General features: G+C 48.6%; 2 protein-coding genes across 3 annotated transcripts in view; one reads left to right on the top strand and one right to left on the bottom strand.

Moving 5' to 3' along the window:
• Window positions 1–1777: 1777 nt before the first annotated feature.
• On the bottom strand, window positions 1778–17969 carry Dhodh (dihydroorotate dehydrogenase (quinone)). Of its 2 annotated transcripts, XM_028891038.2 has the most exons (9): window positions 17888–17969; window positions 15692–15904; window positions 13706–13905; window positions 11839–11921; window positions 4275–4462; window positions 3719–3832; window positions 2923–3076; window positions 2608–2767; window positions 1778–2131 (listed from the first exon to the last, which is right to left on the bottom strand). In XM_028891038.2, exons 1-9 carry the CDS (start codon window positions 17906–17908, stop codon window positions 2077–2079), a joined length of 1188 nt encoding a protein of 395 aa, XP_028746871.1. In that variant the 5' UTR covers window positions 17909–17969; the 3' UTR covers window positions 1778–2076. The 2 variants fall into 2 exon arrangements, with proteins under 2 accessions (XP_028746871.1, XP_037062149.1); XM_037206254.1 differs by lacking the exon at window positions 1778–2131 and having other exon boundaries at window positions 2640–2763.
• Window positions 17970–18102: 133 nt separating this feature from the next.
• Window positions 18103–19156, top strand: part of Pkd1l3 (polycystin 1 like 3, transient receptor potential channel interacting) — a 71969-nt gene continuing 70915 nt past the window's right edge. Inside the window, 1 exon segment of the mRNA XM_037206253.1 lies at window positions 18103–18355. The gene's annotated coding sequence lies outside the window, so the exon portion shown is untranslated.

Genomic DNA, 19156 nt, shown 5'->3' on the forward strand with positions numbered 1-19156 from the left:
TTTCAACCTTCTCTCATCCGGTCAGAAGGCGGAAGCATCACAGCTAGAGAGGACAGTCTCTTCTACCATAGCCTCTGGCTGACCATCCTTCCCCACTGAGAGCACGGCCCAAAGAGCTCACACTTGCTAGCCTGGTCATGAGGCCCAGGATGACCTCCTGTGCTCCCCAGACTAGGTCCCCAAGCTGCTCCACCCATGGCATTTTCCACTTTCCTATGTCCCCCACATGTGGACAGCATGTTCTCCTGTTCAGGTCTTCATGGGCAACTGGACAGAAAAGTATTGGCCACAGAACCACGTCAGAAGCAGAGCATCAGGGGAATGGGTGAGTCAGCTGACTTTGTCCAGATGTAGAACACACCAGTGCTGAGTGACAGCTCTCAGAACCAGCTTCCCGTAACGCCCAGGCAGGGCCCAGGAGCACGACGAGGGTGGACACTGGGGCTCGAGGGGACATCAAATACTAGAAGGCATCAGGTGATCAAGAGAGGACTGGCTGAATACATCTTACCAACCGACCGACAAGCCAGACTGACGGGGCAACAGCATCAGCGCCATCTTAAAGGGACTGCGGAACTGTTGATCGTTAATCACATGAAATGCTAAACCGCTGTAAACAGACAAGGCCAGGCACTCCCCACCCACAGCAGTGGACTCAGATGTGGGTGCTTCCATGCACAGTGGAGCCTGAGTGCAAACAGGTCACTTCTGCAGTGAGGTTAGAGGATTGGGAGCTTTTATGAATTTGAGAGGACTGTTTGGTTTGGGTTTTTTGGGGGGAGAGGGGTTATTTGTTTTGTTTTGTTTTTGAGACAGTGTTTCTCTGTGTAGCCCTGGCTGTTCTGGAACTCCCTCTGTAGACCAGGCTGGCCTCAAACTCAATCTGCCTGCCTCTGCCTCTCAAGTGCTGGAATTAAAGGCATGTGCCACCACACCCAGCTGAGAGTACTATTTTTTTTTTAATCTTTGAGAATAAGGTATAGTATGCTGGTTAGTTTTTAGGTCAGCTTGACACAGGCTAGAATCACCAGAAGAGGAAACCTCAATTGAGAAAATGCCCCCACCAGATTGGCCTGGGACAGATTTTCTTGATTAATGATACAGGAGGGCCTAGACCACTGTGGGTGGTGCTACCCCGAGGCAGGTGGTCCTGGGTGCTGTAAGAAAGCAGGCTGACCAAGCCACAAAGAGCAAGCCAGTAGACAGCACCCCTCCATGGCCTCTGTATTGATTCCTGCCCTGCTTGAGATCTTGCCCTGACTTTCCCCAAGTGATGGAGTGTGACCCAGAAGGATAGGACAAAATAAACCCTTTCCTCACGGAGTTGCTTTTGGTAATATTGTTTTATCACAGCAAAAACCTCTAAGACACATAGTGGTTTTTGAAATTTAAGCAGTAATGAGATGTGGAGGAAAGTAACGATGGCCCTGACTCAAACGTTTCAGCAATAATAGTATACACTAGCAATGTTCTCTGTGTGTGTGTGTGTGTGTGTGTGTGTGTGCGCGCGCGCGCGCGCGCGCTAGAGAAGGCTAGAGAAGCCACTGTGACAAATGGTGACCCCTGGTGGATCAAAATGGACACATAGACTTCACTGACTATTCCTGCAACTTTTGACTGTGTTTGAAATATTCTCAAAATAAAGTCAGAAATGTAAAATAAATCAAGTCAACTGAAAGGCAGAGTCCTGGGAAGCCTCTCTGCAGACCAGGAAGTAGGGGCCCAGAAAGACCTTCAGCATCTGGGCAGAGACCTGGCCCCCCAGGAAGGGACATGATTTTAAAACAGGTTTAAGTGGCTTTATTTTCTCCATGATTTTTCCTCCCAAAGGGCCAATGTCCTTATGATACTGAGGGATCCCAGGACTTAGATCCAGAAAGTGACAGTTAGTTTACAGTCTCATCGAGTGATCAGAGAAAGCCTTCACTGTCTAGTGACACCCGTGACTGGTGTGTGCAGTCCAGCTAGGCCACAGTTCAAGGGACATGGCTTGAGATAGATCTTCCTCTCATGACGCAGCCACAAGGCTTGCTTGAGTTGGTGGGCATGTTCTGGAGGGGCGTCTGGCAGGATCCGTCACCTCCGATGATCTGCTCCAATGGCGTCTGTCACTGTGTTAAAACCCTGCTCTCTGGAAAGAAAACAGGTGGCCTGTCCTCAGGAAGCCCACACTCGCCATGAGCGTGCTGCTTACCACACCATCCCACCCAACACACCTTACAACCGCTCCTCTGCCCTCACCCAGGCCCCTGCACCTATGTCCAGCCAGGTCCTCTGTGACTTCAGGAAGGGAAGTGACTTGATACCCTGCAGCTCCCGGATGTAAATGTAAATTCACTCCCTGCTTCATCCTGCTAGGACTCCCCCCATCCCTGGTCCCCAGGCAAGTGGCAATTCCTTGTCACCAGCACTGCCTCAGAAGCATTCTGAATTCCCTGGGCGCTGTTTGTCCTTGGACAAAGGTGCAGCAGAGAAATCCTCCCACCCTGCCGTCAGTGTTTCCCTCCAGCCCCCCGGGAGTGCACAGTAGAGTAATGTCAAGTGTCACTTTCTAATTCGCCTCTCCGACCAACTTCCCCGTCTCAAGCTGCAACAAGGCCCACTCACTTTAGAAGCGCCTCCAGCTCACGCTTGACCCTGACCACGACAGGTGGCCCCAGGAAGGTGAGGGCCGTGTACAGCTGCACCAGGGAGGCTCCCGCCTGGATCTTCTCCAGCGCGTCCTGCCCACTGCTCACACCACCAACCCCGATGATGGGAATCCTGCCTGGAGAGAAGCACAGAGCAAGGCCAGGAGGGCGGGTGTGAGGACCCCGGTCTCCAGCAGCCCTCAGTCCCAGCAGACACAGCGGATGAGGAGAGAACCAGGGCTCTCAGCAAACACCGTGGACCAGGGCAGAAACAGGGCCTCACAAGCCTTGCCTTGAGTGAGGGTGTACATCTCCCGGATGGTCTGGGTCGACAGATCTCGGAGTGGCTTCCCACTCAGTCCTCCCGTCTCAGAGCGGAGGGCACCTTGGAGGCCAGTAGGGCGACTCACTGTGGTGTTTGTGACGATCAGTCCATCGATGCCCAGCTGCAGCGGGAGACGGAGAAAGAGCCTTAAGCCATGGATCTGAGGGACTCAAAGAAACTCTTTTTGAGGACTGAAGCAGCCACCAGGCCAGGGGCCCGTTCTGCAGAGCAAGACCCTCACAGGCCTCACCTACATCTTGACTGGAGAAGCTATGAGAATGAGCCTCTCAATGTGACACAAAAGTGTCTCACACTGAGCCCATCACCGTGCCGGAGCAGGGTTTGACCCTTAGAACAAGCTGTCCGGGTGTCTTATCTGAGGCCCTCAGGGGGTACGTAGTAGAGCCAGGATTTAAATCCAGGACTGCTGGACTGTGTTCCTACTACCCTCTTTAGCCATAGAGGCCTGGTGTTCGGACCAGCTGAAAAGGGACAGACAACATTCTAGTCCCACCTGAGACTGGCAGAGAGGCCAACACAGGCCTTAGACTTCCTGGATGAAGACGGATCAGAACCAAGAAAAAAAGATGCACCAAACAGGTTTTCAAAGTCAGTTTGCCACCAGATGAACTATACAACGACAGACAGCCAACCAGCCTTCCACCTCACCCTGAGGAAGTCATCAGCCGTGCCGTTGTGTCCTCCCAGCAGCAGTGGACAATGAAGGCCACCCCACCCTGCCCGGGACCGCCCTGACTCAAACCTCTCTGGCCACGCTGGCAATGTCCTCCTTGTCCTGGGCCGTGAGGTCAGGGGCGATCTTCACCAGCACTGCTGGCTTCCGAACTCCCTTCAGGGCGTCCCTCTCCTGCAGCACCTGGGTTGACAAGGCAGAAATGGGACCCCAGCCAGCCCAGCAGTGCAGATCAGCATTTTCACATACGGTCAACTAGAGCACAAGCAATTTCTCCCCTTGGGATAACTGCTCAAGGGTTTTGATTTTGTCCCTGAAAACAAGCAAGGATATGTGTCACAAGTACTGTGCAGTGAGAAGTCATTCTGTTCCCACCCAGTGCTGGAGATGGAGTGATACACGAGAGATGTGCCTGCTCTGGCTGCTTGTGGTTTTATAGCAGTTACCTGCCTATTGCATATGACTGGGGCTGTGAGAGAGGAAAAGGTGCTTGGAAAAGGTGTGATGAAGAGTCCTAGCCTAGATGTGAAGAACAGCTTCTCAGTGGTCCTGAACCTTCACCTGAAGATTGAAAAGGATTAGGGACAGGCGGGCCAAAGGAACACTCGATGGTGTAATGACACACCTTGGCCAGCAGGCGGCGCAGCTCAGTCTTTCCCTGTAGGCTCCTCAGACCAGCAGTGTTGGGACTGGACACGTTCACCACCAGGTAGTCAGCCAAGGGGCCCAGGACGCGAACACCCTCTACGTAGTCTGCAGCAGCGTCCACCGAAGTCTTATTCTTCCCCAGGTTTATTCCCAGGGGCAGCCCATCTGTAAATATCAACAGTGTGTCCCCACAGTTTCCCAGGCAACACTGAGTACAGGTTGGACTCCCCTGAATCTCAACTTTCCTGAAGCAGCTGACAGAGGTGAAACGTTCATTCCTGGGGCTGCTGCCTGATGACTGAGAGCCAGTTCACAATCTCTAAATGGCCAGTGTGCACACTGGATGCTTCCGGCATACTAAGCCTTTTATCTTTTAAATTTTAAATGGAGGAATTAGAAGCCTAAATACTAGGGGAAAAAAACAAACAAACAAACAAACAGAAAAACAGTAGGAAGCTGGGCATGATGAACACTTGTAATCTCAGTTCTCAGGAGGTGTAGGTAAGAAAAAGTTCAAAGTCATCCTCAGCAACATAGCAAGTTGAAGGCCAACCTGGGCTACATGAGACCCTGTCTCAAAAAAACAAACAAACAAAAATGCAGGGCTATGGAGATTGATTCTCAGAGGCACAGCACATGCTTAGCATACGAAAGTTAAGAAGGGTATCCCCAGCAGATCACACAGATCTCTACAGGCTTCCTGCACCACCCCATCCTCTGTCACAGCTGTGGCCCAAGGAGGCACTCCCTGGGGACCCTGCAGCCCCACTGGCCAGGGGTCGGTCCATGATCCTCACTCTCCCTCGGTCCTCCAATTCCAATGCCCCAGTCTTATCCCAGCTTTGTAGCAGATCACCTGCTGTGGCCTCTCCTTCCTCTTCTCTGTCCTCGTTCCCAGGGGTCTGTACAGACCCTGTTGACACATCAGCTTTCCTCCCTCCTATGGACCCTTTCAGCACCACCCCTTTCCTGCCCATCACCATTCCTTAGGGTCAGCTCCCAAAACCTAGAAACACTTTCTACCCAGGACCACCAGTGGCCACACCTGACAGGATCTCAGAAGCACTCCCTACCAGGCAACCCAGTCACCACGCTCTCCTGGAGGGGTAACAGGAACCAAGGAACTGATCATCAACAGAGACAAGACCAGATATCAGCACCTAGAATTATAGTCATCTCAAACCCAGATGCCTAGACGCCTGTGTAAAAGCCCAGAAACAGCCAGGACAACATGTCTCCACTAGAGCCCAGCAACCCTGCCACAGCAGGCCCTGAGAATGCAGAATAGTGAAGCACAAGTCAAGGATCGCAGAACAGCGTTATGAACAGGCTCAAGGTCCTTAAAGAGGGTCTGAATAAACCCATTAATGGAAACACAAACAGTGGAATGAAGTGAAGGAAACCGTTCAACACATGAAAGGGGAAATGGAATAACTAAAGAAAGCCCAGACTGAGGTGAAGCTGGAAATGAAAAATTTAGGAACTGGAACAGAAACCGCAGAAGAAAGCCTCACCAAAATTATAAAAGCGATGGAAGAGGGAATCTCAAGCATTGAAGGCAGGATAGGAGAAAAATATACCTCAGTCAAAAAAATGTTAAATCTGAAAAGAAAATCCAGGCACAACACATCCAGGAAATCTAGGACACTATGAAAAGACCAAATCTATGAGTAATAGGGATAGAAAAAGAAGAAACCCAAGTCAAAGGCACAGAAAATATTTTCAAAAAATCACAGATGAAAAGTTACCTAACCTAAAGAAGGAAGTGCCTATCATGGTACAAGAAGCAAGCAGAACACCAAATAGATTGGACCCAAAAATAAATTCCCCACAACACATAATAATAATAATAATAATAATAATAATATGTATAGAACAGAGAAAGTCGCAAAAGCTGCAACAGAAGATGACCACATAATATCTAAAGGCAGACAAGCCTATTAGACTCACACCTGACTTTTCAATAGAGACGCTAAGAGCCAGAAGGGCCTGGACACATGCTCTACCACAAATCCAGCAAAACTTTCAATCACAAATCCAGCTCTATCGAAGGTGCTACAAGGAAAACTTCAACCTGAAGAGGTTAACCACTCCAAACACAAGGAATAAATAATCTAAGACCAACAAACCAAAAGAAGTGGGGGACCCACACCGTAACAACAACATAAAAGGAATCAACAAACATTGATATCAATGGCCTCCACTTCCCAATAAGAAGACACAGACTCACGGATTGGGTTCAAAACAGTATCCATCCTTCTACTGCATCCAAGAAACATACTTTAACATTGAGGATAGATATCACCTCAGAGTAAAAGAATGGAAAAAGATATTCTAAGCAAATGGACCAAGGAAGAAAATGGGTGTAGCCATTTTAATATATGACAAAATAGACTTCAAACCAAAACTAAACAAAAGAGATAGGGAAGGAAACTACATACTCATCAAAGGAAAAACCCACCAAGAGGACACTGAAATTCTAAACATCTATGCACCAAACACAAGGGCACCCAAGTTCATAAAACAAACTATGCTACAGCTTAAATCAGATATTGATCCCTCACACACACATAATGGGAGACTTCAATACCCCCACTCTTGCCAATAGACAGGTCATCCACACAAAAACTAAACAAAGAAATGCTGTAGCTAAATGATGTCACAAACCAAATGGACCTAATAGATATTTACAGACCATTTCACCCAAACACAAAAGAATATACCTTCTTCTTAGCACCTCATGGAACTATCTCCAAAACTGCACAAAACTCAGCAACAAAGTAAGTATCAAAGGATACAAGAATATTGAAATAATATCCTGTTATCCTATCAGACCACCACAGATTAAAGCTGGATATCAACAACAACAGAAAGCTTACAAACTCATGAAAACTGAACAACTCACTACTGAATGAAAAATAGGTCAAGACAAAACAAAAAACAAAACTTTATGTAGCACTAAGTGCCTACATAGATAAATTGGAGGGATCTCATACTAGTAACTTAACAGCACACCCGAAAGCTCTAGAACAAAAAGAAGAAATCACACCCAAAAGGAGTAGATGGCAAGATATAAACAAACTCAGGGCTGAAATAAACAAAACAGAAACAAACAAAAAAAAAAAAAAAAAAGAAAAGAAAAGAAAAAAAATTTGCTGGGCAGTGGTGGTGCACGCCTTTAATCCCAGCACTCAGGAGGCAGAGCCAGGCGGATCTCTGTGAGTTTGAGGCTACCCTGGTCTACAGAGTGAGATCCAGGACAGGCAGCAAAACTATATGGAGAAACCCTGCCCCGGGGGAAAAAAAAGAAAGAAAAGAAAAAAAAGGAAAAAAGAAACAAACAAAAATAATGGAAAGAAACAGTGCAATAAAGAGTTGGTTCTGTGTCATCCAGACACCTTGAAGATTAAGGATAACTCTGAAGTCACTGACCTCCATCTGTTAACAGTAGCATGCCAGCTAAGCCTTTTCATTTTCACAATGTCCTTCAAGCTGGTGTAGTACCTACTTTTCAGGAGTGGCTCTGTGCAACATTTATTGGCCTCCTCTAATTCATTTAGCCCCCTTTGAAGATACCTTAAAATTTATGAGCCTGAATGTAGCCATTATGAGACCATTAGTTCTGCTCCTTGTGAGCTGCCTGTTTTTTCTTTATGGTTCTTAGTTGTTCTTTTGCAGAGCTGCCAGCTTAAGTTGTGCTGAGATCAAGAAAAATGGGCCTTAGCAGTTCATGTTCCTGGAGTTGTATCCTTGCCAGTGGATGCCCACATGCTCCAGAAGAGAACTTGACATTGCTACTGCTGTTGTTGCTGATATAGCAGTGGCAGCCAACGCCGCTGCTACTGTTTCTGGGATTACCACTTCATAATTGGTTACTACAGCTAGCACAGTGGAGACCCTGGCAGCAAAAGTAGCTACCACAGTTAGTTAATCTTTGATTCTATTGGGCATGATAAATTTAATTCAATAATTATATACATTCCAATTGGCTTTTAAAATTATAAATTCATAAACTCAAGTTCCATTTGCTTTTGGGATAACATCTTACAAGGACTCCAATTTGCAATAAGGCTCATCAAGGAAGGGAATGGCTCAGTTGCCTTTGGCCTACTGGCTATGGGTGAGATAGGACCTCTGTTGGTCTTTTCTGTGTTGAACACACAGATTGCAAGCCCAGTGCCAATTTGAGATCTTTGGCAGCAGTTAACTCTGTAGCTCACACACGATTGAGCCTGTATGATAATGAGTATTCAGAGACGGGTAATGCCTGGGGGGCGCTCACCAACCTAAGACAGAGCACCTGTGTGGCCTGGGCAGGCGTCTCCATGACAGGTAAGGTGACCTGCTGATGTCACACACAACCTAAGTCAGAAGCTCATTTTTTAGTAAAAGGGGGACCTGTAGGGCTCTGGCCCCTGTTTTGGGTAACTGTTGCCTTGCTTGCTGACCTTGACCTTGATATCCTCCCTATGATAATTCCCTGCCGGGTTCCACCCTCCTGAATGCTTAAGGGAAGTTCCTTGTCTGGGTATCCTGCATAATGGGCGGTAACATTTTAGATGCAAGATTGTAAAACATCAGTAGCGAACTTCTGCCCTCTGGGGTTCTCCCACTGTGCTGTAAGCCTGTATTTAAGACCTCCTCCCTCCTTTAATAAATGACATTCGGCATTAAAAAAATAAATAAATAAAAATTTAATAAAAAAAAAGAGTTGGTTCTTTGGGAAACTCAGTCAGATTGACAAACCTTTAGCCCAATTAATTAAAAGGTGAAGAGGGGAGATCCAAATTAACAAAACTAGAGATGAAAAGGAGGACATAACAACAGACACCAAGGAAATCCGAAGAATCATAGGGACATATTTTAACACCTGGACTCCACCGAATTGAAAACTGAAAATAAATGGATAATTTTCTCACTATACACCATCTATCAAAGCTAAACCAAGATCAGATAAGCAATGTGAACAGACCTATAACCCCTAGTGAAATAGAAGCAGTCATTAAAATTCTCCCAACCAAAAAATACCCAGGGCCAGATGGTTTTAGTGCAGAAATCAACCAGACTTTCAGAGAAGATGTTCAAAGAAGTTGTTGGCCAAAGGGGCCTCATGAGAATCCCCAAACACCCCAGGCTACTGCCAAAGCTATTGGTTGCTCTCCACAAACAGACGGCAAGGCCCTATTGCTAAAGACAACACCTACACAAGTCACTGAATATGGAGAAGTTGAGCTGGGGCCTACCTACAGTCTTCTTCCCTCTGGTCTAGTGTCCACGGCACTGGAAGGCACTCTGCACGCTACCAAAGGAGAAAGGTAGACACCAACCCAGCTACAAACCTTTTGATCTACAATGGTGACCTGCCTGTAAGACACACTAGTGAAATGGTAGCACAGAGCCTGTGGAAGTAACCAACCAATACCTGACCGGATCTAAGGCCCACACCATGAGATGGAGCCCAACCCCAACACTGCTTGGGTGGCCAGGATCTGAAACCAGACAGGTCATGGACCGAGGGGAAAACCAAATACTACTGTTCTGTTAAAGGAACACAGCAATAAAATAACTCCTAAAGACATTCTGCTGTCCTCATAGATCAGTGCCTTGCAAAAGTTAAAAATATATATATAAGCGGGGGTGGTTGGGGGAGGTAATAAAAGTGAGAGCAGGCATGCATTGATGGGCATGTCAGCAAGAGCAACATGAATCTCATGAGCCTTGGTCAAGGAACTGTATGAGAAATGGTTAAAAACAAATAAAAGTATAAAACACTGGAAGCCACACATGGGGATTCAGCCTGCAGGAGGATTGCTGTAAGTTCGAGGCCAGCCTGAGCTACACAGGGAAACGCTAGAAAACATTTTCAACTATCATGCCTAAAAGGTAGATGGAGGTGTGTAATAAACCTTTTTAGTTTTCTGAGAAAATAATTAGGGTGATCATACATCTCCACAGCCCCAGGACATTCCTGGGGCCTGGGCATAATTACTCACACCTGCTCCATCACACTCAAAAGGCCAAGCCTCTAGAAGAGTGCTCTTTCAAACTCCTGCTGTCTGTGACAGAAAGGAGTTTACAGGATTCAGCTTTTTCACAACTCTAGCATGTCAGTGGCCCAGGCTGCTGTCCATCTGACGCTCCAGTGCACACCAGAACACCAAGTCGGCTCACACATGCCAGGCCAGGGAGGACACAAGCAACATCCCATACTGCTAACCACCTTCTCACAGCCGGTCACCTTCGTGGACATCAGCTTAAAAGTAAGATTTTGTGTAACTAATTTCCTAAGTGGTCTCGAAGCTTCTCAAGCCTAGCACTCGGCAAGCCAGGATCACTTGTGAGCTTCAGCACAAGTACACTGGATCAGGAGTATGGCTTCCATGAGGTAACTGAGCCTTTCCTTAGTGCTCACCTGCCCACATTGACACGATTCTGGAGTCAGGAAGGCCTGACTACTCTACACAGAGCACCGTCTCTTCTCTCAACTCGCATTCCTGGGCATGGCGCGAGCAAAAGGTTTCTATGAGGCTGCGAGCCGCCAGCAGACACATGTGGGCAGAGCATGGACACAGGACTCGAACTCACTCCAGTGAATGTGAGGGCACAGACTGAGGGTGAAGGGTGGACACGGGAGAACGGGCGGTAAGGCTAGCACACAGAGCACTGCGGGCATTCACGAGAAGAAGGGGAAGGCGGGAGGCAGAACACCACAAGCCACGGACATCATGTTGAGACCTTCACGGTTCTGCAGGGCTGGCAGGGTCTGGTTCTGTGAAAGCCGGGGGCTTTTAAACACTGCCGTTTCCTGCTCCCACCATCCGAACTTGCCAAATGCTTTAACCCTTTCTTCCTTAGCTCCCCAGATAAATGCAGAAGTCCTTGGCTTAGTCGTCACGCCACGAGGCTATTGAATGAGGCTAAGACGCCCGATGGCGTTCCCGAGCCAAAGGAGAAAAGCCTCCACAGACTGCAGAGGGCGCTTGGGGAGCCATGGGCAGCAAGGGGTCACCACCCAGGGCTTGGACCCCAAAATGCACCTCAGAGAGCAGAGCAGACCACAGAGAACAAACTGGAACATCTCCGCGAAAAGTCACCAGAGGTGACGGCTGTTTCTAAAGTGAGTCCCGAGGGCAATTGGTCCCCTAGTGGGAAGGCGTGTGACAACTCTCCTCTTTAGCTCTCCCAGAACTAATACACACTATTTACACAGTGAACAAAAGGATGCAGGGAGGATGTGGGAAGACGCACTCGGGTCACGTCTTAGCTCCACACATGCTCTTTGTTGATCCCCAAGTTAGGAACACCCAGATTCCATGGGTGCCTGAGACCAGCAAGGCTCTACTGAATTAGGACATTTGCTTAAGACCTTTGAGGCTGTGGTGGAAGCCAGACAATCCCCAAACGAGGGGAGCCTAAGTTGCTTTGTATGCTTTTTATTATTTGTTTGTTTCCTGTTCCTGAGTCACGTGCCCTCCCCACGTTTTTCCCTGTGTTTCTCTGTAATAGAGGAAGAAGAACCCTCCCACAGCACCCGACTTTACCTGCAGTGAGCTTGGTCTGCTTCTGCTGTCTGGCCCGTAGCCTCTGTTCCACCACCGAGAGCCCGTGGCTGTTGAATCCGTACCTGGTGCACATAAACCCACAGGAAAGGGGTGGGGTTAGAAGGCGACAGACAGTTGGGAAAAGGCACCGAGACCATTTCCATGCTCTCGCCGCTGGTCACTCATCACCGTCAATTGGATGTGATTTAGCATCACCATGGAAACACACCTCTGGTGTGTCCGTAAGACTGTTTCCAGGAAGGTTGAAGGGAACAGGGAAGACCCAGCATGAACATGGGCAGCACCATCCCATGGGCTCACATCCCAAACAGAGGAAGGAGGAGAAAGTGACCTGAGCCAGCATCCTTCACGGATGCCAAGTGACCCCCTGCCTCAGGCTCCTCCCACCAGGAGGGCTTGTGCCCTCAGACCGTGAGCCAAAATGAGCCCTCCCTTCCGTAAGCTGCTTTTTGGCGCTGTTTTGTCGCAGTGACAAGAATGACAGCGAATGGGGTCTGGTTACGCCACTCTGTTGCTTGCAGCCACAGCAACACAGCACGGACAGTGGCATGTGGACCTGCTGGCGCAGTGACTACTCACCCATCCCTTCAGCACGCCTATACCAAACACGTAACACGTACATGAGCAAGAAGGCTCAGTGTGCAGGTGCCCAAGAGCACAGGCGCCCGACCCTCATCACTCCCTGCCCCACGGGACTCTACCAAGTACCATCACCCTGAGACCCGAAGTCACCTGTAACAGTCAAATCAGAAACACAAGTACTTTGCCTGGCCAGTCCTAAAGACATCAGTCCCTGCCTGCATTGCAGCAGAAAGATCCATGACTTGTAGAGGAGTTTCCTGCACCATGCAGTAGGAAGCACAGCCACAGGCCCTTCAAAATCCCCACAAGGAGGCGCTCCAAAACTCTCCTAGCAAAGCACAGAGGTCTTCTCTTTGGGGTTATACTAACCACGCAGAACAATGAAGGGCAAGACTTCACACAGTCAGCAGGATGCCTCCTCCTAAGAGCGGCTGTCCATGTGGAATACCACACCCTTGTTCACGGAAAGCAAGGGTCACCTGTGTAGTACCAAGGCTGCTGACAGCATGTGGCCACCAGCCCTGGCCAAGTGAGAGGAACCAGAAGTAAAAGGCACATGGGTGCCGGAGGAGCAGAAGCCAATAAAAGGAGGAGGCTAGTTAATCAATTATTTTTACATTGACTGTATGTTACAATGACTTTAGAGTACATTGTTTATGATGAAATCGTGATAATTATATTATCAAGTTCACTTCTTTTTCTAGTTTTCAATGTAGTCATTAGAACATTTCAGATTACGCCGGGCGGTGGTGGCGCACGCCTTTAATCCCAGCACTCGGGAGGCAGAGCCAGGCGGATCGTGAGTTCGAGGCCAGCCTGGGCTACCAAGTGAGTTCCAGGAAAGGCGCAAAGCTACACAGAGAAACCCTGTCTCGAAAAACAAACAAAACAAACAAAAAAGAACATTTCAGATTCCACGTGAGATCATTATATTCCTCTAGGCCAACACTGGACAAGGACAATGGAATAACAATGTAGAAAAGCACACTCTGTGAAGTCCAACAGAAGAGCCCAAGCCTTCCCACGCTGTTCTTTGCCGCCAGCACCACGCCTCAGCGGGGAACACCTGGTAAAATCCAGGGTTTTTTTCCCCAAGGTTGGGGTAAGAGCTGCCTAGTACACAACGGGTGTTCAAAGGGCTCCTGAATATTCCACGTGACAGACTGTCCACCCATCATATGGGAAGAGCAGAAGGCAGGTCTTCCATCTCAGGGATCCCAGCAGGGGAGGAGATATAGCCCTCTGACACTGAGCCACCACCTACCTGTTAATGACAGCTTGATCCTCCGGGAGTCGGAACACTCTGGGTCTGGGGTTTCCTTCCTGAGGCTGGGGAGTCACACTTCCTACCTCAACAAAACCAAAGCCCAGCTGGTAGAGGCCATCCACAGCTTCCCCGTGCTTGTCAAATCCTGCAGCAATCCCTACTGGGTTTCGGAATTTATGGCCCAGGACTCTCACTTCCTGGGAAGGAGACAAGGTCAGAGGTATACAAGGCTACACCATGTGGTTCTCAGCAGGGATCCAGCATCTTGTATCAGAACTCCCCTGGAACTTGCTAAGCATCACTGGGCCCACAGAATAGAGATCTTTGGGAGGAAGGACACTCTGAAGTATCTCCCTGCATCAGCGCTCTGCAGGGGCTTCCGATGCCTGCTGGGGTCTGACACCGTGAGGTCTCAAGGCTAGGGGAGAGGCAGTGTCCCACCACAAATGAATAGAGACAGGTGCTGTGGAGCACGCTTACAGTATCCATTCTTATCTACTCAACCTGGGCAGGAGAAGGGGTCCTTGGTGTCAGCCTTTAGGTCAGGCTACTCTGACAGTGAGCAAAGCCTGTAACCAGCCTAGCACACAAGCCCCAGTTGACCCTTCCTCCATAACTGACAAGAAGCCAGCCCATGGGCACCATGGAGAGTTGGAGGGAGGACACTGCGGGCACTGGTACTGGCTCCAGTCACCTCTTTGGAGGTCAAGTAAGTGTCCCCAAGGGAGAAGCCACATGGTTCTTGAAATCCGCAGGAGATGAGGAAGAACACAAGGAGAGTAAGAATGTGCATACAGCACTTCAGAACCACGAGGTCAGGGGTTCGGGTATAACGGGCCCTCCTTGAGGTACCCTCAAGCCAGTCCTCACCCCTGGCGGCGCGACAGAGCCTGGGTACTGTCAAACTTCCCTGAGACTATGGTTAAACTGGCCGATCAGGAGACCAGGGCAGCCAAGCATTCCAAAAGCACCAACCACCCTCCTAGGAGAGTCTAGTCATGATAAAGAACTTAGGAAAGACTTAGGAAACAGCAAGAACTAATGGAGGGAGGTGAAGTGGGCTGAGAGTACCAACCGGCCTGGCTGTTGAGGAGCAGGGACCCCTGCGCATAGTGATACATACTGTATGTATGGTCCCACTTCCTCAGGAAGCTGAGCTTCAGAAATCATTTGAGCCCACAAGTTCAAGACCAACCTGGACAACATGGACCCATCTCAAAAGAAAAAGGGTAACATTCAGAGAGACAGTAGAAGGGCCACACTGGTTCGGTCACAAATGGAGCCGGGTGGGCCAGAGGAGTGAGTTGTGGCTGAATGTGGCTGGGGCAGGAGGTTGCCTAGGACTTAAGTCCTCGACCTGCTCAGGATGATAACTACATCCAGGGCCTGCTTCTGGTGGGGGAGGGGAGGGGGAAAAGAAAGGACCCATCAGGCCAGGCCGCAGCACGCCCCTGACCCTTCATACCTACCCAGACAGAGGATATAATAGCTACAAGTGACAGCCCTTCCCAGCTAACACGGTCCCTCTGCATCCATCAGCCGTTTCATGACTCCAGAACATGTCCCCAGTCAACAGAGGGACCTCAGCAAGGCAGGCCAGTGGCCAAGGTTGGACACTGGAGTCAGACTCCACGGGTTTGAATCCTGGTCCTGCCTCGCAGCTGCGTGACCTTGGGCAAGTCCCTTATTTAGTCTGTACCTCAGTTTCCTGATCTGTAGATGGAGATGAGACTGAGATAGGACCTAGCTCAAAGAGCAGTTGTAAGGATGAAAGTTGTAAGCACGGGCTACGTGGTGAGTGCTGCTCTGTAGGTACAAGGTGTAACTCAGAATAAAAGACGCTTCCTCAGACCAGGCTCCGGGTTCCAGCTGCTTGCAACCCTGTAGCTCTGGTTTTCAAAAGCAGGGAAGTACAGAAGTGTTGAAGCATGTGACCTTCCCTGCATACCTAAATGTAACACAGGGTGACCCAGGAGCACCTACCAGCATGTCAGAGTCCTGAAATGTAGCCCGAGGAAGGAGCCCCAGGGACGTGAAGCGAACAGCTAGCCGGTGGGCTGACTCTGGGTCTAGCAGTCTCTGCAGGGCCGGCATCAGATAATCAGCATAGAAATGGTCATCGCCAATGGCTGTCAGGTAAGAGGTGAAGAGAAATCCTCCGCCCCCAAGGATGATGGCTGCATCCAGGGCCCGCTTCTAGTGGGGAAAAAGAAAGGCTCCATGGGAACCCCCTCAGGCCAGGCTGCAGCCCCCTGACTGACCCTGTACCCATCTACATGAAGTGACAGCCCTTCCCTGCTCACACTGCCCCCCTTCCTGTCCTGCCCACTGCCCACCAGCCTTTGTAGACGCAGTATCTACACTGCTTACACAGGTTCTAGCCCTGAATATTTTCCTAAGGACCAGCCAGGGAATTTTCAAGACAGGCAGTACTGCCCACTAGGGGCCACGTGGGAAAATTTTTACTAGTTAAATGAGGGAACAATGCTAATGGAGAAAATCAGTCCTGTCCATATTCTTCTTTGATTAAACACACTAATTTCCCTATGTACTGTACGATGTTTGAATTTGCTATTGCTATTTATGTAGGTTTAAAAAAAAAACAAAAAACAGGGGCTGGAGAGAGGGGTCAGCGGTTAAGAGCACTGGCTGTTCTTGCAGAGGTCATAAGTTCAATTCCAGGAACCACATGGTGACTCCCAACCATCTGTAATGAGATCTGGTGCCCTCTTCTGGCATGCAGGCAGAACACTGTATACATAATAAATAAATCTTTAAAAACAAACAAACAAACAAACTTCTTATCTGAACCAAGGGGAAAGCTATGTAGTTCACAACACAAACACCAACTACCCTCCCCTTCCAACATGGTTTACATATACAGGTTTACATATACTTTTCCAGGAATACAGGTACCTTGTAACTTAAGGACAACTATACCGTTTACACAAAACATTACCAAGAATTAGTCACCGTTCCTAAAACCCCACCAGGAAGGATATAATTTACTGTTTGTATACAAGTGCACACCTTCTAAGTAGAGGCTTAAACACTTTTATACTGTAGTTAGGACATGGTGTTTATATTTTAAAATTATACCTAAAAAGGTTACTGGCCTGAAATGTCCTGTGTATAATATAAACATAGCTTCACACTTTGGGTAGAGAACCACTACCCCAGCTCAGAAGCAGTTCACAATGCTTTGTGATAATTATCACTGCCAGATGCTAAGCGGCTAATGCATTCATTCAATCCTTCACCAAAGGCAAGCAAACCAGGCCTGGCCCTTGTCCTTCAGAAGAATGTAATCTAATGAAGAGACAAATTAATAGCCATGTAAATATAGAGCCAAGAAAACAGACATGAAGGAATAATGTAATGGGAGGATTTTGAGGAAACACGTTAGAGCTGACTTTCAAAAGGGACACAAAAGCTAAAAAGGAGGAAGAAGCTGGAAAAGGGTGGTGGGGGCCAATGAGAAGGGCCAGAGAATGAGGTAGCGGAAGCCCTCTGTTTGGAACTAAAAGGAAAGCATTGCTTAAAATGAGGTAGGAGCAAAGGGAGGGATGCCAGCCAAAATACAGACAGCTCACCACAACCACCTATAACTCGAGCTTTAGGGGCTCCAGCACATCTGGTCTCGGAGAGCACCTGCACTCACCCCCCCCACACACACACACATACACACACATCTACACATAATTTTATTTTTTAATTTGTCCACTAAATAAGGAAGTAGAGGGTGTGATCAGATTTGCCTGCCCAACAAACCAAGTATTCATTTTCCCTCCTTCTGGGAGACTGCAGAAGCCCGCGTGTCAAGCAACAATAACTGAGCACTCTTTCCCAAACCAGGGACACAACTAAGGTCTCTTCACACAGGGCTCCCATTCTAACCACACTTGATCTGGAAGGGTGGCCGCATGTCTTATTTCATTCCGCCTTGGATCCTTTCCACAATGCTAGACGACATACTAGTTCAAATTAAAAAATAATAATAAAAAATAATAATAATAAATGCCCGCGATCGCTCACGCTCAGCACGCTTGCTTTTTTGCATGCCCCTACGCTGCACCCACGTGCAGGCCACACAGCAAGGGCCCCAGCCTCTCACTCTCCCCGCCTCATCCCCTCCCAGCGTGCGCTCCGACTTCGCGTGAGCTCCCACGGCAGACTCACTCTAAAGTGTCTCCACGCCATTCTCCTTCTGCCACTGGGCCCGCCTCTGCCTCCACTCCATTGGAGAATCTCGGCTCGGCTCCACCTATCTCTGCAGCCCGACCTGCCGGCCCAGCCCCGTCCCTAGATGCTGATTGGTCAGTCTCACGCGTGCGCTCTGCCTGGAGCCGTGCCCCTTCCTCCCGTCCGCGCCCCTAGCACGTCGCTATGTTCTGTTCTGCCACTGTCATGCCTTCTGAGGAATGCTCGCTACTGCGCAGAGCTTGTCTGAAATTCCACACCCTCCCTTCTGAGCATCAGTGAGGAAGAGGCTTCCAGAAGCCTCTGGAGTGGGGAGCAGACTCCTCCGAAGTCTGCAGACTGGAACCCCGGCAGTGTGCACTACTGTAATGCTTCCCTGCCCTAGGAAAAGACTAAGGACGATGCTGCCCGAAGGTTCCGCATGACTGTCTTTATGCCAGCGCTTGGGTATGACCTTTGTGGGCTCCTTCCTAAAACAAAACTTAATTCTGTTTTACAGCTCACACTCATGTCAACACGTTGTAAACCATAAATGCATAACATTTTACTTGGCAATTTAAAAAGTAAACGCTGCCGTGTTGATAAGTAAATATGGTTCTTATTTTTGAGACAGTTTTACTGTGTAGCCCATGTTTCTCTAAAATTAACAATCCTCCTGCCTCGGCACCCAAGTGCCTGAGTGTCCACAGAGTACAGAAAAGGGCATTAAATCCTCTGGAACTGCGGCTAGAGATGGTTGGACCCAGGCCCTCAAAAAGAGTAGTCAGCTCTCTTAACGGTTGAGTACTCACAAGCACCCACTCTGATATTTAACCTCCTGTTTCCCGCTCCTGTTTGTCCCTTCTTCTTTCTACTGGTCCCCTTCCTTCTCAAAAGTAGTACGCCCTGACTTTAGGTCATAATTTGGGGCGAGTTGTGGGGAGGCTGAAGAGATGGCTCAGCTCTTAACATTTGCTGGAGAGGACCAGAGTTCCGTCCCCAGCACCCACATAGGTGGCTCACAACTGCCTGTAACTCCAGTTTCAGGATTTCATAGTCTCCTGGGGGCACTGTACTCATTTGCACATACTCAAATGCAGACACATACACCTACACATAATGAAAAATGATAAAAAATAAATCTTAAGTCTGTATTCTGCATATGAGGAAAAAAAACATATTTGGCTTTCTGAGTTTGGCTTGCTTCACTTAACATGATCTCTAGTCCCATGCGTTTTCATGTAAATAATCTCATTTCATTCTTTTCAA

Source organism: Peromyscus leucopus, chromosome 5 (assembly GCF_004664715.2).
Source record: "Peromyscus leucopus breed LL Stock chromosome 5, UCI_PerLeu_2.1, whole genome shotgun sequence".
Lineage (NCBI taxonomy): Eukaryota > Metazoa > Chordata > Mammalia > Rodentia > Cricetidae > Peromyscus > Peromyscus leucopus.